This window comes from Thalassophryne amazonica, chromosome 7, assembly GCF_902500255.1.
Source record: "Thalassophryne amazonica chromosome 7, fThaAma1.1, whole genome shotgun sequence".
Taxonomy (NCBI): Eukaryota; Metazoa; Chordata; class Actinopteri; order Batrachoidiformes; family Batrachoididae; genus Thalassophryne; species Thalassophryne amazonica.
This window is the reverse complement of record NC_047109.1, coordinates 58481717-58505932: the sequence shown is the minus strand read 5'-3', so window position 1 is coordinate 58505932 and position 24216 is coordinate 58481717. Positions and strand designations below refer to the sequence as shown.

Genomic DNA, 24216 nt, shown 5'->3' with positions numbered 1-24216 from the left:
TAATCCCTGAGATACAGGCTCAGCTTAACAGGCAGAGAGAAGGTCTTGAGACCATTGGACAAACCGTACGAGACACCGTGGTAATCCTTAACAACCATACCAATGTGCTGAAAAAGACAGTGGGCGTAACTGATCAACTAACGTCAGTGTTGCAGGAAGACTATGCACACACACAGATGTTGAATATGCTCATGGCAGACATGACCAAGGACGTCGGATCTTCCATTGACAGCCTCGCCGTTGGTAGGATTCCACCCTATATTGTCCCTTTAAACCTAGTCCACCAAATTCTCGAGTCCACAACTCGTAGTCTAGTCACGCCATTACAAGCTCACCTCGCGTGCGCATTGGGAAGCTCAATCCCAATCTATGTAGACCCGGAGGATCTGGAAATGGCGTTTCTAATTAACTTACCGATTGTCACTACTGAAAACATCTACAGGCTCAAAAGTGTCGTGAACGTAGGTCTCTGGCAAGGAGACAGTCATCTTAAGATCCACACACCATCCGTAGTGGCTTTCAACGACGCTAATCCTGAGCTATACTTAGTGCCCAATCTGAAAATGTGCACTGCCACAAAAGAGATTCATTATTTGTGTCCCAGCAAACCGTTCATTTGGGATGACACTGCCAGCATCTACAGTCTCAAAACACTCACCGGGACAAATCGCTGTCCAACGACTGTCACGCCGTTCCACCAAGTCACGGACACTCAGGTAGAAATAGTAGGACAATGCTGGTTAGTCAACACCCCTGAAAAATCAGCCCTACTAGTGTACAACCGTCATGACACGTCGACTCGCATCGAACTTCCGCGGAAAACCTTGTGGGTCACGGTACCGAAAACGCCCTGCTCCGTATTGGTGAGGTATCTCTCTATCACCTGCATCCTGACCAATACGAAGGAGCCATCGAAGTGTCCGACTTTTACAATCAAACCGCTATCGAAATAGACCAACAGACTCTGGAGAAAATCCAGTAAGAGGGTTCTCAAGTCATCGACGTGGCCCCAATAGATAAAACGTTGAAAGAGATTCGAGATCGAGATCTCAAAACCTACCAAGCCCTATCGTATGCTTGGTCTACTCCTGACACACTGTTGTTTGTAGCCACAATCGTCGGTTACTTGACCACCCTCGGCTTAGCTCTATGAGCGTGCAGACACGCCAATACCCTCCAGAATGGTATTTACCAGGTGTTCTCGAGCCCTTGCCAGACTAGCCCGAAGAAAACGACGCGCGGCCGAACAGTCTGAAGATACTGAAGCTAACCCAAATTTGGACCAAGAATCTGAAACCGACCAGGTGTCCGAGCTTATTTGGATTAGCCAAACCAGCGGTGAATAATGTAAATAATTAGGCAAACGTAGGATGTGGTACCATAGTCGGACCACTTTAGCATGTAGTAGCCACTCTGCTAGTCTGACTCTAACCCTCCTCAGCCTCACCACCAGTGGAAGACATCACCCACCGACCGTCACAGCCTTCCTCGTCTTGGCGATTCAACATTGGGGACCCAAAGTCGAATCGAGTGGGGGAATGTAGCGGAAAGCTGTGATCAAACAAACCACCATCTCCAGCTTGCATTAAGATGGGGTTTGAATTCCTTTAAACAGAGAGAAACTCCCTACAACCAGGCCTGGTGTATCTCAAGGTGTCAAAGAAGAGACTTTTAAGCCCGGCACGGCTTGGATCCATCAACAAACCCCCAACACTTTAAGGATTTAAGATTACCCCAAAAAGTATTCTTTACATAGCTGTGAACTCTTATCAGTTACCCAAAACCAGGTGCATGCTCAACACCTTTAACCGCTCTGTTGGATAAATATAAAACTTTAACCATGGAACAAGAGCGACCCCTGTGGGACGATTTGGGAAGAGCAGGCTATGAATGATCTCCCAACCTCAAACGTCATAACGACATTTTAAAGAAACGAAAAGTCATTATATCGTCTGTAACAAAAAAGAAGAAAAACGAAGAGAAGGAAACGTTTTTTTTCTTTATGCATGCCTGAAGATTTTATATTTGATGTGTATACTCTGCATTTGGAAATGTTTACTTAATGTGTTATATACGATATATATATGTGTGGTATATAATTTCTGGTAAACAGTTACAAGAGTTATTCTGCGAGATGATTTGGTTTCAAAGCAGAATGTTGGAACCTCGCTGATTCAGATATATAAAAATTAGACAAAGAACCCCAGAAATTACATTACACCGAATTCTTCGGGGTGGAGCTTATTAACCCGGTTAAAAGAGCCCATGCCCGAGAATGCCTCTCTCTTCTCTTCTTCCTCTGACTACTCTATCATCTTTTCTTTTCCTTGGGTAAAGACGCCGCCTAAAGCCATCATTTTTACAGCCCTTTGTCTGAAGCCACGTGCTACCTAAGATTTCAATTCTTGATGGCGTACCGACAAGAATTTACTTTATATTTTTCCGACAGATAACTTTGCAACCTTTGTCAAGTTAAAAGCGCTGGACGCCTTCAACTTCCTTTTTCGAATTCCAAATTAAAACCTTTTTCTTTCGTAAGAATCCAAATTTCTTTTTGAACCTTTTCTCCTAAAGTCAACCCTTTTTGCATTGAATTCTGATTCGACCAAGCTTCCAAAAGACGACGACGAAAGACGAATTTTTGATTTTTGATAGAGAATAAAGACACTCAAACTTTTATTCTGACGAGCCATACGCCAGAGCGCTGCAGAGGAAAAACATCCAGGTCAGCTGAGACGTCCCAGCGATTCAATCTGCCACCGTGAAATCACAGCAATTCATCCCCGCCACTGATGAGACCGAGTGGGTCGGACCAGCAGAGCCTTTGTCAAGGTCCCTGATGAAGCTGTGTGGTTGACAGAGCGTCGATTGAACCAGAAGATTCCAGCATCGGACCTCATGAAGACGGCGCAAAGTAAGACCGGGCTATGTTGTCAGATAAACAGAGTGGCTTTATTTAACTCTATTCAAAATCATTAACTCTCTCTCTGATTAACAAATACCAAAGTAAACTACCTGTTACATTAGGACGAATTTTACTCCAAAACTCCCGCTATGAAACCAAACAAACAGAACATCATATAATCATTGTTAATTGAATGTCGTCATAATTAAATTGCTCACTGTGATATGTCCTGTTATTTAACTCCTGCCAGGGTTAAATAAATATCTTAAACTTGTGAAGTTGTCTGTGATTTTTGTATGGTTTTACAGAGGGTGTCGGATCTGACCTGCGGAGCTTACTCCTAAAGAAGCTTGAGACTGACTAATTAAACTGATTAAAGAAACTGAGGTTGATTAATTAAATTGAGACTAATCAATTAATTAATGCTTGAACTCAGAAGGACTTATCCTTTAAATAAGTGGTGCCCCTGAGGTAAAATTATCCACAAGTGATAATTTTCCATATTCCAAAATATTATAATATTCATCCTGTAGCCCTTCTTTCTCTACACTCTCCACTTTGAAAATATTGGCAAAGAAGTGTGATTTTGGTCCGCTCCATGATGAATTAATAATGAATCATATTGTAAGTGGGATTAAGAGTGATAATGGGCCTCTTGTATCAACGTGCGTACGGCGATATTTGAGCGTATATGGGGTGCACGCCAAAACGGCTGCGCTACTTGGCATTTATCAATGTGGTTGTTGGCGTACGCTGCGCTGAAAATATACACCAGGTCGAGAGGTGGCGTAAATTATACACCAAAATGAACCAGCGCCGGAATCCACATAAAAATGTAAATGATGAACATGATAAACAGTGCCATTATACAAATCAATGCATATGTTACATAAATAACACTTTCCTGATTATACTACATAATAATCAATACAAATCCCGCTTTTGCGGGATTGCTGGTCTCGAGCATGATCCGTGGTCACAGCGCTGACTGCAAAGAAAGCGCTACTCACCTTTTTCTCCAGAGCCTGGAGCCAGAGCAGCGCTGAGCTTAACTTTATGTGGTGTGATCGTTTTAGATAATGAAACTGATAATTACAACTGTAGTGTTCTCATTCACTTCGCCCGTGCTGCAATCAGGTTTTGTCTTCTCCATTCGTTTGTCACAATAAAATAAATAAATACATTTAAAAAATAAAGAAATCCGAAAAATTAGGCGTGTCTTATTAATTGAGCGAGCAAATATCCACGTCAAGAATTATTGACGTGAAAAGAGAATACAGTGGTCCCTCGCTATAACGCGGTTCACCTTTCGCGGCCTCGTCGTTTCGCGGATTTTTTTAGTCCAATTTTGCATGCTTTTTTACAGTGCATTGTGGTCTGCGTGTCTGTTTATAAGAATCTTCTTGCCCAGAAGAAAAAGAGCACCAACAACTACTCATAACTGTGTTTGTCACTCGGAAACAGAAACAGGTGTGAGTGGAAAAAGGCGCGGCGTCAGGACGCAGAGGCGCGATCTGTGAAATACTGGTCAGTCACTATTAATAATTTCTTATGTGTCCAACCTCGTACGTTGATCGTTAAAATTAAATTCGTTAGTTCTAAAAACCATCGTAATTATTTATAGGAAAACGTTCTATTTTTATTTCTCAAGCAAATGTTTGGGCCTGAAAACAGGTTGGTCTTATTTTTCTAATAAGGTATGAACTTTGAGAGTGTTTACACATGAGAGAAAAGTGAGAAAATGTTCATGCCTGATTGAGAAAGTGTATAAAGTGGTTTTACAGCGTTGAAACGTCTATAATAATTGTAAAAAATAACGCTGACTACGTCGCAGTTTCGCATATTACGGGCTATTTTTTAGAACGTAACTCCCACGATAAACGAGGGACCACTGTAAAACTTTTTTGATTATACTACAAAACAGTTAATACGACGGCTGCTTTTGATGCTCTATTGGCACACGTCGTGATTGGTGGAGTTCTTTTTCTTTGCTGTCTTCCTGGCTTCCATGTCGTAAAATGAGGGTGTGTCTGAAGCGGAGTCTGAATATTTATGGGCGTGTTTATTATAATTACGACTGTTTTCACCCGCCGCATTTATCAAGGTCACGTCAGGCGTACGCTGGAAATGGGCAGGTGCGCACTGCTTGATACATGTCACACGCAACTTCGGTGTACTTCAAATTTACACCATAAATTTACGCCACAAGTGCGCAACGTTGATACATGAGGCCCAATGTGCCCAAACAGCTATTACGTGAAAAGATTGTCACCCTTGAATTGGTGGCAAGCATTTGCATGCTCCATGAGCAATCAAAATCATAAGCATACTGGATGCCAAATGTAGCTTTTTGGGAGATCCCCTTCCTCCTGGCATCCTGTGGGAGATGATGGTGTAGCGTACAGTTTGCTTTTGCTTTTTTTTGTTTTGTTATTTTTTTGTTTTTTAGCCACTTTTCCCATTCAATTTTAATTCATTTCATTTATATAGTGCCAAATCACAACAAAGTTGCCACAAATAAGGTCTAACCTGACCAGTCCCTAGAGCAAGCACACAGTGGTAAGGAAAAACTCCCTCTGATGATTTGAGGAAGAAACCTCAAGCAGACCAGACTCAAAGGGGTGACCCTCTGCTCGGGCCATGCTACCGACATAGTTGACAATACAAATATACAGGAATTTTTTGCCTTTTGTTTCTGTCTGCACCTGCGCGAGTGACTTATCAATTCAATGCCCGAGTGACAATCTCTGCTGCATTTGTTGCACGTGTACTGTTTTGCCTGCTAAGGCTGCCGCTGTCGCTCCTTCCTCTTAGCTCGTTGCTCAGCAAGGCTTTGGTTCCTCTCCTGCTCAGCCCTCTGTGCACCTGTTCTGACAGTAAGGCGCCAGGCTGCACCGTCCTGTGCACACTGCTTCCACGTGTTGACATTGATGCTACACATTTTCAAGTGTTTCTTGCAGACATCCTTGAAGCGCAGGTGTGGTCAACAAGCCAAACGAGTGCCCTTTGCAGTAAATCTTTATGTGGCCTGGATCCATTTTCCTGACACGGCAAAGCCAACGAAGTCACCTTTTGCCAAGAATGGTGAACATGCTGTTCATGTTGGCGCGTTCCAAGATCTCTGTGTTGGGCATCTTGTCCTGCCATCCGATGTGCAGAATTTGTCTAAGGCACTTCAGATGGTAGCTGTTGAGCTTTTTCTCATGTCTGGTGTAGGCGGTCCATGCCTCGCTACTGCAGAGGAGTGAGCTGAGCATGCAGGTCTGGTGGACGTGCAATTTTGTCTTCTCAGCGAGGCTGGAGTTGTTTCAGACTCTGTAGCTTAGTCTTGCCATAACTGCTGCGTCCTTCACAATCCTGCTGTTCATCTCTGCATCAATGAAGAGTGAGTTAGAGAAGGTTGACCCAAGGTATGTGAAGTGCTCCACGACTTCCAGGCTGTACCCATCAATATCAATGTGAGGGGGAGCAACTGTGCCCTGTGCCATGACGTTTCTCTTCTTAAGAGTGATGGTCAGTCCAAACGCCTTGCAGGTGTGAGAGAGGCAACTGACAAGCTGCTGCAGACTGTCTTTGGAGGGTGATGTCAAGGCTACATCGTCGGCAAAGAGCATCTCATGGATGAGTACCTCCACAACCTTGGTCTTGGCGCAAAGTCGGGTGATGTTGAAGAGCTTGCCCTGGTGTGAATGTACACTCCCTTGCTGCCATCCTTCAAGGCGCACTGGAGGAGCATGGAGAAGAAGATTTTGAAGAGCGTCAGTGCAAGGACACAGCCCTGTTTCACCCCACTGCTAACTGGGAAGGCCTCTGATATTGCACCGTTGAAGCAAACTACTATGCATGTTCTCATGGAATGATGAGACCACTGCGAGGAGTTTTGGGGGACAGCTGATCTTCTGCAGGAGCCTAAAGAGTCCATCTCGACTGACCAAGTCAAAATCCTTGAGGTCAATGAAGGCGATGTAGAGTGGCATTTGCTGCTCTTGACACTTTTCCTGCAGCTGGGGTATTGAAAAGATCCACGATAGACCTCCCAGCTCAAAAGCCGCACTCGAATCTGGGTAAACATGCGAGGTCAAGGTCTGTAGACACACTAAGGCAACAAGGGCGAAGGCCGTCCCAACAGTGCTGAGAAGGGAGATGCCTTGATAATTATTGCAGTCGCTTCTGTGTCCTTTGTTCTTAAACAGGGTGACAATGGTCGCATTTCGCATGTCCTGGGGAATGTATATTGTTTTTTGGACCATGGGATAATTTCATCACGTGCAAACTGAGACGTTATGAGCAGATGAGGGACTGGGAGTCTTTTAACTTGCAACGCAAAGGGGCTCGTTAACAGCAGAGATTCAATCCATCAGCCACAATAATGGATTACAGACGGCGCTGTAACCTGGCACCAAACTCCCGTGTGACAGATGGACTTTTCTTCAGCCAAGACAGAAGGAAATAAATTATTTTCAGATGTCGTTTTGTAAAGGTGGATGTTTTCAGATGATCTCACTGAAATGGACAGGCAAGACTACATTATTTACTCCTTGTGTGAATGGTTAAATATTTAATAATAACATGTTAGGGGACTAATGTACAGTACACTAACTGTATTCAAGAAGGAACCAATATTCATTTTAAAAATAGCATATTTATTTAAATATTAAATATTTTCAGTCCCTCGTGTCATTTCTCAGATTTGAAATGCATGTACCTGTTTCTAAGAAAAAAAAACATAAATAAAAAATCCACACTTCTTCATTACTTTTTTCTGATGTCACAGATAGTAAATTTATTATTTTTTATCAGTTGATTACAACCAAACAGCTGGCAAAAACAAAAAATTGTCCAAAAACAGCTCGACCTCTGTCGTGTTTACAATTCATTTGGGCTTGAATCAGTAGGTGCTGTTACAGTGTCTTTAAGGTGGAGATGAACTGCAGACTGAGGTCCACCGGTGCCCTCTCTGCAGTGCTGGTATAGCCTTTTGTGTAACTGTAGCTGCTTATTCTCACCTATGTAGTGTTCAAGAGGGCACTGGTGGACCTCAGTCTGTAGTTCATCTCCACCTTAAAGACACTAACCACACGTCTGAGGACAAGGAAGTTAAAACCTTAGCCAGAGAAAGGAAATGGTTTGAGAGAGGAGTGAAGGAGGCATTGTATGTGAAACAGTTGAAACCCAGCCTTAACTGGGGAGGGGGTCTGAGACATGCTTTGTCCCCTGTTTACAATGGGGTACTCAGGTCAAAGCAATTTCAGTCTTTTGTTCATGGTAAGGAGTCATTCCCGTCATCCGGAGAGCTGCCAGTCCCATCGTTAGGAGGGACAGCTGCCCTGTCATTAGGAGGGTGCTAACTGAAGCACAATAGATGCTAATTAGAGCAACTGTTTAGTCACTAGCCTATAGCAGTCTGCCTCTCGGTAGGAGGGGTCTGGTTAGGTTTTAAAACTCCAGCTTTTGTGGCTTCTGTTATTCTTCTCTACAAGAGTCAAGACAGAAGTCAGACTACCAGAGCAAGAATTTTAGCTGAGAAAGCTTCTGCGATTTGAAACAAAACGTCCTCCCGTCAAGCAAACCCAGTCCAGTTGAAGATTCAAGCTTCTCTACTATGGAAACCACCTGGACAACTGAGAGCCTTCACAGAAATACTGCTGCAGAAGTTCAGCGAATATGAGTTGGTGCAGTGGCGGGTTGTTTGCTGGGCTTTTGTTTTGGCAGCTTTGAGGGCTTCTAATGTGCTGGGACTGGGCACTGCCTTGTAGGCCAGGAGGGCTCTCCTCTTGGCCTCAGTAACAGGCTCCATTTCCTCCCAATGGGCCTCATACCAGTGCCAAATGTTGGCATTGGTTTTTGCAACCAAAATGTTCAACAGTTTCATCTATGGCCTCCCTGTCAATGCTGAAACAGATCAGTATCAACCCCTAGTAACCATTCTGACAACACCACTGCACACTGCATCGCCTCACCTACAGGGTATGATGTTGAAATTGCATTCGATACAACCTTGATGTGATTTATATGTGTGGTATGGAACTGTCTGGCAGATGCTTTGTCACATGTACACTTACCAGTGACTTAGTAGATATACTTAAGATTTAACCTGACTTACCAGCAGTGATGCCGGTAACGCGTTACTAAGTAACGCGTTACTCTAATCTGACCACTTTTTTAGTAACGAGTAATCTAATGCGTTAATCTTTCCAAATCAGTAATCAGATTAAAGTTACTTCTCCATGTCACTGTGCGTTACTATTATTTTACATTGTGGGTCAATAGCAGCACTAAACTTGGTCTGTGGGCACGGGGTCGGGGTTCGACTGAACTGCCCACTTTCAGCGAGCTGTGAGCTTTTCATCCACGGTTTTTTGCAGCTGCTCGACTCGTCCTCACCTCTTAAAGCGCGGTGATCAGCACACCTGCACTGAGCTTTACAAAGACATTTTTATACTTTTTTCCCTCCTTTATTTAGAATTCTGAGCTGAGCCACTCCATATCGTCTCGTTAAAAACAGCTGATACTCCGCGACGCGTCAACTAACACTATTTTCCACTCAAATGCATCTAAACTCTCTTTCTGAGGACCACATGATGTGAAAACGCAATAAAACTTTCTTACCTGTAAATCTGGTCCTGTTTTCTGCATAAATAAATGTTATCCATTCTTTGTGCGCAAACGCCAAAGCAGGGGCGAATCCAGATGGATGGGGGCGTGGGGCAAGGATGTGCCCCCCTCCCCCACAACACCCCTAGATTAAAGGTCCAGTTTTGAAGCTGTTTTTTACTACAACTACTAATATTGCTTAAAATAATAATAATTTCAACAAGTAAAATGTTTAGAGAGAATTTAAATGTTAGAAAAATGTTAGAATAGTTACATTTATAAACAATGTAGGTTTGAAATTGCAAGTTTTACTGTTACAGTGCTGTCAACAGTTAAATATGAGGTCAAGAAAGAGGTCTTTATTTTACTTTTTATAAAACAAGTATTTATTTTCATTGAAGTCAAGAAAGGGTGACTATAAAGTGAGTTTTGGCAAAACAGGTATCATTGTCATGTTGACGTGGGTTGTTGTCGGCAGCTGGGGAAAGTAACTAAAAAAGTAACTAGTAATCTAACTTAGTTACTTTTACAACTGAGTAATCAGTAAAGTAACTAAGTTACTTTTTCAAGGAGTAATCAGTAATCAGTAATTGGATTACTTTTTCAAAGTAACTGTGGCAACACTGCTTACCAGTGACTAAGCCATCACTCACTAATGACTTATTGGAGGTCACGACAGTCCAGGTGCTCTCCTCCCATCATGCAGATAAACTAAGGAATGCAGTAAAGAGTGATATCATGTGCAAACAGCTTGGTAACGTCATCATGCATGGTTGGCCGAACACCTCTAAGGAACTGCCTCAAGGGCTGAGGCCATTCTTCTCCATGAAGGGAGATGATGGTGGAGGATGGACCAAGGCTGATAATACCAGCTGCACTGCAAATGTTTTATCCCAGAATCAAAGCCACCAAATGTAGAATGCAAGACACTGTGTACTGGCCCTGGGCGTAATGTACACAGATATTGAAACAGAAGTGTCTCACTGCACATTCTGTAACTCCTACTCACCTCAACACACAATGGAACCCATGCACCTCCACAACATCCTGAACTACCATGGTTGTTTACTGCAGCTAACATATTTCAATAGTAAGTCCCTTCGGTTACTCCCTTGTTTGCACTCGGGGTCGCCACAGCAAATCCAAGGTGGATCTGCATGTTAATTGGCACAAGTTTTACGCCGGATGCCCTTCCTGACGCAACCCCACATTACATGGAGAAATGTGGAGAAATGTGGAACCCCGGAACCCGGAACCTTCTGAACCGAAACCAAGCGCATTAACCACTTGGCCACCACCCCTGCCTATAGCTGACATATTTCAATGGCACTCCAAAATGCACTTAATCCTGGTGGACTCCTTCTCAGGGTGGTTTGAGTTAGACTACATCCCGAACATGACCAGTACCATGCTCACTGCAAAACTGAAACAACGTTTCACAACACATGGTGTGCCTCACACTCTCATGATGGATAAAGGGACTCAGTTCACTAGAAAGGACTTTGCAGCTCTGTACACTCATGGGACTTTAAACACATCCGCAGCCAGTCCATATTGCCCTCAATCAAATGGCCTTGCTGAGTGTGCAGTGAGATTTGTCAAGTATCTGCTGTAAAATGCCACTGTGATGGCACAGAAATCCAAGTGGCAGTCCTCCATACTCGCAACATTCCCTGTGATGGTCTCTCTTCCCCTGCTCAGCACCTCATGTCAAGACAAACCAAAACATTCTTGCCAGCAATCAAAAACATGCTACGGCCTGCTGTTCTTGCCAGTGTGACAGCTACCATCACCAAATGGAAAATGAGGAGGAAAGTGTATCATGGGCGCAGTGCTCGGCGCATCCTTTCATTAAGACCAGGTCAAACAGTCAGGGTGTAGACTGCACATGGTTTTGACAAAGTAGCCAGAGTGAAAAGCCCAGCTCTGTAACCCAACAGCTACATAACATCACAAAGAACCAAGTTTATCAGGAACAGGTGACCTCTCCTTCGGGTTGACAAGCCAGCAAGCTCTGAGGGGAACGTGCCCACAGAGCACCTGATCCAAGAACTGTCCAAAATGTCACCCCTACCACCTGCACCACCCAGTGTCACTCCAAGGGTCAATACAAGTGATTCATTTGACAGGCAACTGGTAGTGAGTTGGTCCGGTAGAGTTACTGTCGTGGTCCTTCTCTCTGTTCGTCTCAGAATGCCTTCTTGGATAACGCAAAAATGACTGCAGGTGGTTTGCAAGAGAGGGGCCACAACACTTAGAAAAACTCAGCCTTGGACAGGATAAAATGCACAGAGTTTAAGTTTATTCAAGTGTTCAGCAAAGCAGAATACTTGCACAAACTGAGTCCTCTAGAGAGACTGAATATGTTCCAACCGCGCTCATCTTTTATAGGAAACCCGCAGGCATCGCTCCTCCTCCGATATTTTATTTATTTCATTCTCCAAACATGGTTTTCTAATGGAAGCGACCTTTAGTTCACCCTAAGCAGGTTTAGAGCTAATTATTCCCATATGACAGCTGCCACCATTATGTTCAGATAGATTAATAACTGTTTTTTTTTTTAAATCATTGCTTTCTATCAGCTGGCACCACCTGGCATGAGGGTTCATTGCTGTTTCATTGTCATTAACACATTCTTGACACCAACCAGACTAGAGAGTCATGATTTTAATGCATTTCTTTGGCGCCAGCCAGCTCAGCTATCAGGTGGGAAGGTACTTAACTGTCAAAGAGACTAATGAGGGCACAGTCCGAGAGACTAATGAGGGCACTTGATAGCTCAAATGGAATCCACTTTAACAGTTCAGATGGAGGACACTTGATAGTTCAAAAATCCTGCCTCTACATTACCTAACCCAACTGGTGTTATCAGGATTAATGTAATGGAATCTATTTGTTTTAATCTTGTACAATGATGACCTAGTGGCAAAAGTTAGCACTGCAGTTTTGTTTTCTAGAATAGTCAATCTGACCATGTGCTGTTAGCAACCATTTTGTTGTCTTTTCTTTGGGCTAACCCTCAAACTGCCTTGTCTGTAAGTAATAATTTGTTATTCTGCATTGGAATATAATAATATGAGCGAAGTGGCGCGCAGCGGCGCAAAGCTCACTCATGGTACAGGGCGTCCTAAACAGGAAGTGCCAAAATTCAAATCCACAGTAAAACAGGAAATGTTCAAATGTCAAGCACTTCCTGGTTGACAGATGAGATCCCATGGAATTTCGCAGGAACTCACTGGCAAGCTCACACTCAAACAGGAAGTGCCAAATTCTCAGTCACAGTGAAACAGGAAATGTTGAACACTTCCTGGCATGGGTAGAGCGAGAGCGGAGGTCGGGGTTTCACTGGACTCCCCTGAAATCTGATCAGACATGTGCATCACATGTCTGGTTGAAAGACCTGCATTTTCAAATCAGTGAGTCACACTGACTGCTATGTTCCTCCTGTCCAGCAGTTTGTGCTGTGTACCACAAAAAGTTCTAATCCACCTTAGTAGAAGATGAAAAAGGTTTGCTTCTGGGCTTGAGTCCAGAAGATCATGGGTTCAAATCCCCACCTGACTGGAAAATCACTAAGGGCCCTTGGGCAAGGCCTTTAATCCCCTATTGCTCCCGGTGTGTAGTGAGTGCCTTGTATGGCAGCACCCTGACATCGGGGTGAATGTGAGGCATAATTGTAAAGTGCTTTGAGCGTCTGATGCAGATGGAAAAGCGCTATATAAATGCAGTCCATTTACCATTTAAACTGAACACGTCGTTTGAACTATGAACTTCTAATGACACCAAACATTACTGGTGATTAAACGACCATATTTTATGCAAGAAATGAGGTCCAGGTTGTTAAAAGCAGCATTTCTCCTTTAATTCGGGTTGCCTTATATACACGTTTAAGCTAACAGACAGCAGCTGGTTCATGCTCTGTTGGCTTAGTACAAGCAGATAACTAAAACCATCCTTCAAATGGTGATACAAGCATCAAATTCAGCACAAATACAGCTGGCGCAAAATTAATGGAACAACTTTAACTTTTGAAAATTATCTTCCTTAACTCAAACTGAAAGCAAATCTCTACAACTTTATATAAATTAATTAAAAATATAAAATCCAGCTTCCTGATGAAGTGGTATAGAGGAGGATTTTCTTAAAAAGAATACCTGAAAGTTCAGCTACAATTTGACATAAAATACATTTGAGATGAAAGCCTGGATTTGATGTTTTGGTGAACAAAACTTTTTATTTCTTCATAATTGATGTAAAAAAAAAATCCAAGACATATTCAGTGACTTGGAAATGTTCATGTTTCCATCTCCTGCCTTGTCTAAAGAAAACTGGCAATAAAAGTGATTATTATTTACAGGTTTTATCAAGTGTTAGAGATTTGCTTTCAGTTTGAGTTTGAGGAAGATCATTTTAGAAATTTTTCTTCTTTATTATTATTATTATTATTATTTTTATTTATTTATTTATTTGTTTGTTTTTTTTGTATTTCTTGTATTTAAAATGGCATAAACAAATTAAAATGTGTGAAATTCCAAGTGTTCCAATACTTTTGGAGGGCACAGTATCCTAACCTTATGATGAGTGCAAAATGAGTGTGGTATTATTACTGTTTTTTTTTTTTTAAGAATGTTCAATTTTCACTGTTGCTGCACTTTGTATCAAATCATAGTCATATCGTATATCATATTGATATGAAAATTCAGTAAGGTATATCTTCTATTATACATTCCAAATCTAAGGTGGAACTCTACTAGTGTTTATTAAGTTACACCTAAATATCTTTTAAAGAGAGAGAGAGAGAGAGAGAGAGAGAGAGAGAGAGAGAGAGAGAGAGAGAGAGAGTTGAGCTACTTAGGTACCTGGTCTTGAGATTCAGGGACGCTAAGTTGAAAAGCTTTTTTATCCCATGGGAATTCTCCCTACCCACCTAAATGGCTCAAGAATATGGACAGCATGTATATAAGTGACATTTACATGACAATTTGTATGACAATATTGAGATACGATAATTTGGCCATATTGTACCACTACTATTTCCATATTTCTACTGCCAACAAGCTGAAAACTTTGAATATTAATTTACATCTACATTTAAAAAAATGCTTAAAGTGGCAGGGGGTTAAGAGGGCTGTAATTGAGGGGTCACCTGAAAAGCAAAAAAAAAGAAAAAAAAAAAAAGAAAAATGCTTAAAAAAGGTGGGGAGTATGGGGGGTAGAGCCCCTCCAGAAGCTGAAAGGCAAAATAAGGAAAATGCTTTAAAAAGGTGGGGCGTATGGGGGGTAGAGCCCCTCCAGAAGCTGAAAGGCAAAATAAGGAAAATGCTTAAAAAGGCGGGGGGGATTAGAAGCTGAAAGGTTTTAGTCATGCTCATGCTCCCAAGAACCATTTTAATGAAAAAAGTCTGAAGGACCTAAAGGACATGGTTAGATGGTGAGGAGCTTTTCCAGGCATGTAAGAGGAAAATAAAGAAAAATGCTTAAAAAGGCGGGGGTCTGAAAGGTTTTTGCCATGCTAATGCTCCCCTGGAGCATTTACTCAAAATAAAGTCTGAAGGACCTAAATGACATGGTGAGATGCTGACGAGTTTTGCTCATTCATGTCCGGGACATATGCATATTATATATAATAAAATATAATGCTAAAGTTGTAATTTTCTACCAGCTTTGCAGTAATTTTGCTGTATTTTGTATCCTACAGTTTTACAATTAAAACCTGCAGAAGAACCAAATGGAGTGCTTTTTGGCAGATGGATGGGAGAGTGTTTACCTATCTGAATAGCTGGGTTATTGTCAACAAATACAGTGCTCAGCGAGGCAAGGACAATTATGTTACCACCTTCTCTTACTGACAAACAGGATCTCATGGAAACACTGTGAACTTCTTTTTGTTTTCTGAACAGTTTCGTTGCTTGGGCCATACCTTACTATTAATCTCATGTGCTCTCTCTCATGTTCTTCTGGGAGGTGGCCTCAACAGTTTTCGTTTAAGTACGAGGTCTGTCCATAAAGTATAGGTCCTTCTAATTTTTTTCAAAAACTATATGGATTTCATTCATATGTTTTTACGTCAGACATGCTTGAACCCTCGTGTGCATGCGTGAGTTTTTCCACGCCTGTCGGTGACGTCATTCGCCTGTGAGCACTCCTTGTGGGAGGAGTCGTCCAGCCCGTCGTCGGAATTCCTTTGTCTGAGAAGTTGCTGAGAGACTGGCGCTTTGTTTGATCAAATTTTTTCTAAACCTGTGAGACACATCGAAGTGGACACGCTTCGAAAAATTAAGCTGGTTTTCAGTGAAAATTTTAACGGCTGATGAGAGATTTTGAGGTGATACTGTCGCTTTAAGGACTTCCCACAGTGCGAGACGTCGTGCAGCGCTCTCAGGCGCCGTCATCAGCCTGTTTCAAGCTGAAAACCTCCACATTTCAGGCTCTATTGATCCAGGACGTCGTGAGAGAACAGAGAAGTTTCAGAAGAAGTCGGTTTCAGCATTTTATCCGGATATTCCACTGTTAAAGGAGATTTTTTTAATGAAAGATGTGCGGGCGGATTGCAGCGTCGGCTCACAGCCACCGCGACGCTCCGTCACAGGAAAAACACCTCTGTTGGAAGCCTTAAGGACAAGTTGGAACATGTCCAGCTGTTAAACAATTTCTCATATACTCACTCCACTGAAAGCCATCAAAAGCCGCCTGGATTTTACAAATGGTTATCAACACGGAGGTGTTTTTCCTGTGCCGCCACACCGCGCCGGCTGCGTTCCGACGCGCGGACCTGTCCTTAAAGTGACAGTATCACCTCAAAATCTCTCATCAGCCGTTAAAATTTTCACTGAAAACCAGCTTAATTTTTCGAACCGTGTCCACTTCGATGTGTTTCACAGGTTTAGAAAAACTTTTGATCAAACAAAGCGCCAGTCTCTCAGCAACTTCTCAGACAAAGGAATTCCGACGAGGGGCTGGACGACTCCTCCCACAAGGAGTGCTCACAGGCGAATGACGTCACCAACAGGCGTGGAAAAACTCACGCATGCGCACGAGGGTTCAAGCATGTCTGACGTAAAAACATATGAATGAAATCCATATAGTTTTTGAAAAAAATAAAAAGGACCTATACTTTATGGACAGACCTCGTAATTTACTCGTAGTCCTGTGGTGCAACATGACACTTGGAGCTCAGTTTATAAAATGTGTCATAGGTGTTCTGTTAGTTTAATTTGTATCTCATCCAGAACAAAGGGTGTGTAGAGTTGTAACACTCTCACCTTAAGTCACAAGTGCTGACGCTGACCTCACTAGGTGACCAAAGAGGTCTGGTGTCTAAACTCCTGTGAGTTGCATATCAAGTTTACAGAAACATTACAGTAATGTTAAACCAGTCATCTTGTGCAAAAGCTGTGATTATTTAACTTTTTACTGAGAGTTAAACATCAAACAAAACCAACAACAGATGAACAAACAAATTTTGAATAAAACGAGAGCACAACAGAGGAGAAAGAAAATTTTGTTTTACTTAAAGCTAATGTCATTAGCATGATAAAAGTAAGACAATTCCACTTGTTTCTGACACAACATTTTTTTAACTGAGCACAAACTTGAAATATCTGTCGAGAATTTTGGTTATGGTTCACTTTTCTGTGTTTCATGGTATTTTCATGTTTGGAAGGTATGCTGAAGAAAAAAATAAAATAAAATCCTAAAATAAAAAATGAAGATTTAGCCTTTTATCAAATAAATACTCTAAATATTTGGTTGCTGACAACATCATCCCCATTTTGCGTCAACACACTTTAAAGTTTTTAGCTCTGTATCTTGCGGAAAAATAAGTCTCACAACACTTGATCAATTAAATTATTGTATTTTTTAAACAAGGCACACAACTAGCCAACCAACAAACAACATTATTACCCACCCTTTCCCATGAGTGACACCCAGATATTTCATCCATGGTCGGCTGCCCGAGAGTCCACAGAAGACTGGTGTAGACTGGGAAGTGGAAGCAAAGTACCCCTAAAGTCTGGAGGCCCTCAAAGCTGCTCACACATGTCACGCTGCCAGGATAGGTAAAGGTGAGGAGGAGGAGGAGGCAAGCCCTGGTCAGTCCTCCTCCCCACAGGGCGATGAAGGGATGGGAGAGGAGCAGAGGTGAGAACTGTGCCAGATGGATAGCGTGCACCACACACACATCCAGAGAAACAAAGATCATCGGGAAGAAGCAGCTCATTTTTTGCATGATGTTGTGAACCTGCAAATACAAGAGAGAGTGAAGGTTGAGAGCACACAACAATAATACTACAGGTAGGGCTGGTGGGCTGAACTGTAGCATAAGAAAAAGAACAAGATGAACTGTATTATCCCAAAGGAAATTAATTTGCAGAACAGTAAACAGTGAACACACACATACAGTGTATATATATATATATATATATGTCCCAACTTGTCCTCTAACACTCCGAAACGGAGGTGTTCCTTTGTCTCGCTTCATCAGCGAATCGGCTGTGATGCGCGAAGCCTCCGCGCGGCTTTCCATGACAAAATCTCTTGTTAAAAGTGAAATCTGCCGGAAAATGGCTGATGTCCAGGTATTGTGATAACCAGAGAAAGAGCACACGACGGTCTCGTATCCACAGAGCCATCAGCTTAGAAATGATCCAGTGGTTTGTGTCGCATCGTCGCAGCTCGCAGCGCAGCACTCCGACTGTCCTTAAAGGGGTCCTTAAAGCTGTAGTTAAAGTCCTTAATCTCTGTGAAGCCTGTAAAATTTTCACTGAAAGCCAGATAAATTTTTCGAATGGTTTCTAGGTGCCAGTCTCTAACAGCTTCTGAAAAAATTCTGATGGAAAAAAAGTCCTTTTCATTCCGCCATTTCCAGACAATGAAAATCCGACAAGGGGGCGGGACCACTCCTTCCACAAGGCGTGCTCACAGGCGAATGATGTCACCGACAGGTGTGGAAAAACTCACGTATGCGCACGAGGGTTCAAGCATGTCTGACGTAAAAACACATGAATGAAATCCATATAGTTTTTTAAAAAAATAAAAAGGACCGTTAATTTATGGACAGATCACGTATATAGATATACACTCAACAAAAATATAAACGCAACACTTTTGGTTTTGCTCCCATTTTGTATGAGATGAACTCAAAGATCTAAAACTTTTTCCACATACACAATATCACCATCTCCCTCAAATATTGTTCACAAACCAGTCTAAATCTGTGATAGTGAGCACTTCTCCTTTGCTGAGATAATCCATCCCACCTCACAGGTGTGCCATACCAAGATGCTGAATAGACACCATGATTAGTGCACAGGTGTGCCTTAGACTGCCCACAATAAAAGGCCACTCTGAAAGGTGCAGTTTTGTTTTATTGGGTTGGGATACCAGTCAGTATCTGGTGTGACCACCACTTGCCTCATGCAGTGCAACACATCTCCTTCGCATAGAGTTGATCAGGTTGTCAATTGTGGCCTGTGGAATGTTGGTCCACTCCTCTTCAATGGCTGTGCGAAGTTGCTGGATATTGGCAGGAACTGGTACACGCTGTCGTATACGCCGGTCCAGAGCATCCCAAACATGCTCAATGGGTGACATGTCCGGTGAGTATGCCGGCCATGAAAGAACTGGGACATTTTCAGCTTCCAAGAATTGTGTACAGATCCTTGCAACATGGGGCCGTGCATTATCCTGCTGCAACATGAGGTGATGTTCTTGGATGTATGGCACAACAATGGGCCTCAGGATCTCGTCACGGTATCTCTGTGCATTCAAATGCCATCAATAAATGCACCTGTGTTCTTCGTCCATAACAGACGCCTGCCCATACCATAACCCCACCGCCACCATGGGCCACTCGATCCACAACATTGACATCAGAAAACCGCTCACCCACACGACGCCACACACGCTTTCTGCCATCTGCCCTGAACAGTGTGAACCGGGATTCATCCGTGAAGAGAACACCTCTCCAACGTGCCAAACGCCAGCGAATGTGAGCATTTGCCCACTCAAGTCGGTTACGACGACGAACTGGAGTCAGGTCGAGACCCCGATGAGGACGACGAGCATGCAGATGAGCTTCCCTGAGACGGTTTCTGACAGTTTGTGCAGAAATTCTTTGGTTATGCAAACCGATTGTTTCAGCAGCTGTCCGAGTGGCTGGTCTCAGACGATCTTGGAGGTGAACATGCTGGATGTGGAGGTCCTGGGCTGGTGTGGTTACACGTGGTCTGCGGTTGTGAGGCTGGTTGGATGTACTGCCAAATTCTCTGAAACGCCTTTGGAGACGGCTTATGGTAGAGAAATGAACATTCACTACACGAGCAACAGCTCTGGTTGACATTCCTGCTGTTAGCATGCCAATTGCATGCTCCCTCAAATCTTGCGACATCTGTGGCATTGTGCTGTGTGATAAAACTGCACCTTTCAGAGTGGCCTTTTATTGTGGGCAGTCTAAGGCACACCTGTGTACTAATCATGGTGTCTAATCAGCATCTTGATATGGCACACCTGTGAGGTGGGATGGATTATCTCAGCAAAGGAGAAGTGCTCACTATCACAGATTTAGACTGGTTTGTGAACAATATTTGAGGGAAATGGTGATATTGTGTATGTGGAAGAAGTTTTAGATCTTTGAGTTCATCTCATACAAAATGGGAGCAAAACCAAAAGTGTTGCGTTTATATTTTTGTTGAGTGTATGTATGTATATATACGAGGTCTGTTAGAGAACTATCCGACCTTTTTATTTTTTAAAAAAACTATATGGATTTGAATCATGTGCGCTTGCATCAGCCAAGCTTGAACCTTTGTGCACATGCGTGAGTTTTTTCACGCCTGTCGGTTGCGTCATTCGCCTGTGGGCAGGCTTTGAGTGAGCACTGGTCCACCCACCTCGTCGGATTTTCATTGTCAGGGAAATGGCTGAGCGATTGGAGCAGCGCTGAATCAAATTTTTCCAGAAACTGTGAGAGACAGCCAGGTGGAAACCATTCGGAAGATTCAAACGGCTTTCGGTGAGGATACTCTGGGCATCACACAGATTAAGGACCATTACAACCGGATTAAAGACGGCCCACAGCGACGGAGGGCGCGATGGAATTAAAACCTCACGTGGACTAAAAAGTGCAGGGAGATAACCTGAACAGACAACCGGTGTAAGAATAATACTACTCAAGAATAATGATCAAGAAAACAACAGGTAAGAAAGAAATGACATATGGTAACCCACCAACAAGAAATAAAATCCGGAAATAAGAGACACTCATGACTGTGGCAAAAACCGCAACATAACAGAAATACGAGGTCTGTTAGAAAAGTATCGGACCTTTTTATTTTTTGCAAAAACCTGATGGATTTGAATCACGTGTGCTTGCATGAGCAAACCTTGAACCTTCGTGCGCATGCGTGAACTTTTTCATGCCTGTCGATTGCATCATTTTCTGGTAAGCAGCCTTTGTGTGGGACATGTGCTGTGTGCTCCGCGGATTTTCATTTCAAGGAAAACAGACAGAAGGAAGACAGAACGACTGGAGCAGCGCCGCATCAAATTTTGCCAGAAACTGGGCGACAGCCAGGTGGAAACCATTCACATGATTCAGATGGCTTTCGGTGACTTTTCAGTCATGTGACTATCCGAGAAATTGTGGAAGAGGTGGGCATGTCACAGCATGTCCTGTGAGACTTCAACACGGAGGCGCTTTTGCTCCGCCGTCAGCAGCAGCATGAATTTCACAGCCACTCTTTTCATGGCCAAATCTTCTGCCACAGTGGAATGTGCTGAAAAAGCGCTGATGTCCACCTCTTCCGCAATTTCTCAGACAGTCACATGATGGTCCCGCATCACCACAGCGTTCACTTTGGAAATGATCTGGTCATTTCAGCATGTCGATGACCGACCGGAGCGTGGCTCGCTCTCCACCATTGTGTGGACGTCTTTAAACTGGTTGTACTGCTCCTTAATCTGTGTGATGCCCACAGCATCGTCACCGAAAGCAGTCTGAATCATCCGAATGGTTTCCACCTGGCTGTCACCCAGTTTCTGGCAAAATTTGATGCGGCGCTGGTCCAGTCGTTCCGTCTTTTTCTTTGAAATGAAAATCCGCCGAGCGCACTACACACATCCCACACAAAGGCTGCTTACCAGGAAATGACGCAATCGACAGGCGTGAAAACGTTCACGCATGTGCACGAAGGGTCAAAGTTTGCTCATGCAAGCACACGTGATTCAAATCCATCAGGTTTTTGCAAAAAATAAAAAGGTCTGATACTTTTCTAACAGACCTCGTAATGATCCATGGAGCAAAACATGAGCCATGAAAACAGGAGGTAGGTGGATAATAGAGGAGCTAACAAGTTAATAAAGCAAGTGATTATCAACGCCTGGGACTCAGAGACCAAATAAACGTGAAAGACAAACACTATTTAAACACAAGATCAACATGCAGGCAAAGGAGGAAATAAACTTGTGACCACTGGACAGTACGCACAACATAGGAACAGAAATACAGAAATATAAAAATACATTAAATCCAGGGTGGACCTGACAAACACGCATGCACTTGACCGACAGAAGAGGATAGATAAGAGCATACAAAAACTCTGGTAAAAACCCAACCCTCAACAGTCAAAAATGGACACAGAGTTATATTCTGGACTAACATGCCATTCCAGCAGAGGGCGGTAAATCATCTATATATTAAAAGTGAAGTGGCCTCCGTGTACGTGTATGCATACGTGTGTGTGTGTGCCTTCAAACATGGACAAACTTGGGAGATATGAATCTGCCATTTGGTATGCTTTTGTATTTTGGATCAAGGATGAACACTGCCAAAATGGAACGTTGATTGGACTAATATTTTTGGAGAAATTACGGATATTCCATAACAGTGAACAATGGACATTGATAATTACATTGTGGACTCACACATCATTCCAAATCATTATAGAAATTTTGCATAATTTATTACCACCTTTGAAAAATATCAGCTACCTATTTTATAAATACTACCCAATCGAGAGCCCCTGGCCAGTAAGTATTAATTCAGCAATGTCTCTAAAGGAAGAAAGTGATTATGTGGAGAGAAAAAAAAATTGTAAAAAATTAAACATGTATTTGTTAAGGGCCCCTTCACACATAGTGCGAATACCTACACCTCAGGGCGACTCACGGCAGTAGAGCTCGTGTGAGCGCACCACGAAACATCATGCTGATGGGCAGGCATGCACGATGTCGGTACGACAGTTAGTGCGACGGTGTCTTTCGAGCAGGAACACAGTGCGAGCATTTTTATTTTCCTCCACGTCAGCGGCGCGATGTGGAGGAAAAAAAGTAAAAACCAGCTGTATAATTTGTGAATATCACTGGACTGATATAAATAATATATAAAAGGGGAAGCAATACAGAAACACACGGTTAAATAACCCTGGTTAAATTAAAAAAAAATGCCACTCACAGGATTTGAGCCCACACACTGATCACTGGACAGAAACTTTACCACTGCGCTACAATCACCATCTTGTAACGGGAGTGTGAAATGGCCAAAATCAACAAGCAGCTAAACGTATTTAATAAAATAAAGAAAAAAGTGCTGTGATAACTCACCACACTGTGTTTGGGATGCCGTATTTCTGCTGATACGTGACTGAAAGTGATGTATTTGTCATACTGTTGGGTTGTCCTGGTTCTGTAGTGCACCGCTCACAGCCCTCACGGCCCGACATATGTGTATTGTCAGATGTGACATTCAGACTGCCTGCCGCGTGTTCAAATGGACTGACGGTCCGTTTTTATGTATGTCCACACAAACACATACACGCACGTGTCCGTCAAAACACTGAACATGTGCTGCAGCTGTGATGTCCAGGACCGAAGATGTCTCAACAGCTGTGGGCAGCCAGCCACACCCCCTGTTCTGTCAGCGCACAGACCGATATCACACTGATGAGAGATGCCTCGCCTGCCAGGGGGGCGCAAACCACACATACACGTGTTGTGGGGTGGGGGGGGAGTGCACAAAACACATGCGCACAGGTGTTGTGGGGGGGGGCCAATACTACGTCTCCCCACATCTGCAATTTCACAGTCGTGGGGCACTTAGACAAATTTCAATGCCAGCTCGACAATGATTTTCTGCTGACTGTTGTTGTGTTAATAGTACGAATGGCCACACATTTTCTAAGTGCCAAATGAGTGGTGTTAGATGTTCGTGTATGTCACCTGGAATTTGGCCGACAGCTGTCGCGAGAAGGATCGATGGCCTCACACAGTGCACACTCTGTCTTTCAGCCACTGGTGTGTGCAAATAGTTGTAGCAACAGGTGTACGAGGCAGCTACGTTTTTACATGTTTTGCACACAATTCCTGCTTCATGCACACTTTATTCGCAAATCAACCAAATTTGCACTATGCGTGAAGGGGCCCTTAGGTTTATGGTCCTAGGAATAGAGTCAGAAATATACTCCAGAATGCAGGACAGTCAAGACAAAAGTGATCTCAAAAGATGTCAAGTTTAATTTACACTGGTGAACAGGAATACAAAAACTGGTTAAGGATATAACAAAAATACAACTTCAACCCCCTTAACGGAGAAGGGAATCCAGGGCATGGGACGGCGAAGAAAAACTAAGACAGTCAATCTTCAAGGAGTGCAAAAAAAAACAAAAAACAGAGCAGATTACTTACTACAGATGGAGCGTTTGAGAACACAGAGCCTCAAA

At 43.0% G+C, this 24216-nt stretch overlaps 1 protein-coding gene across 1 annotated transcript in view; it reads right to left on the bottom strand.

The window, feature by feature from the left end:
* Positions 1 to 24216, bottom strand: part of LOC117514001 (antigen peptide transporter 1-like) — a 76661-nt gene that overhangs the window by 35051 nt on the left and 17394 nt on the right. The window contains 1 exon segment of the mRNA XM_034174284.1: positions 17409 to 17741. Coding sequence (XP_034030175.1) covers positions 17409 to 17729 — 321 coding nt within the window. The 5' untranslated portion in view covers positions 17730 to 17741.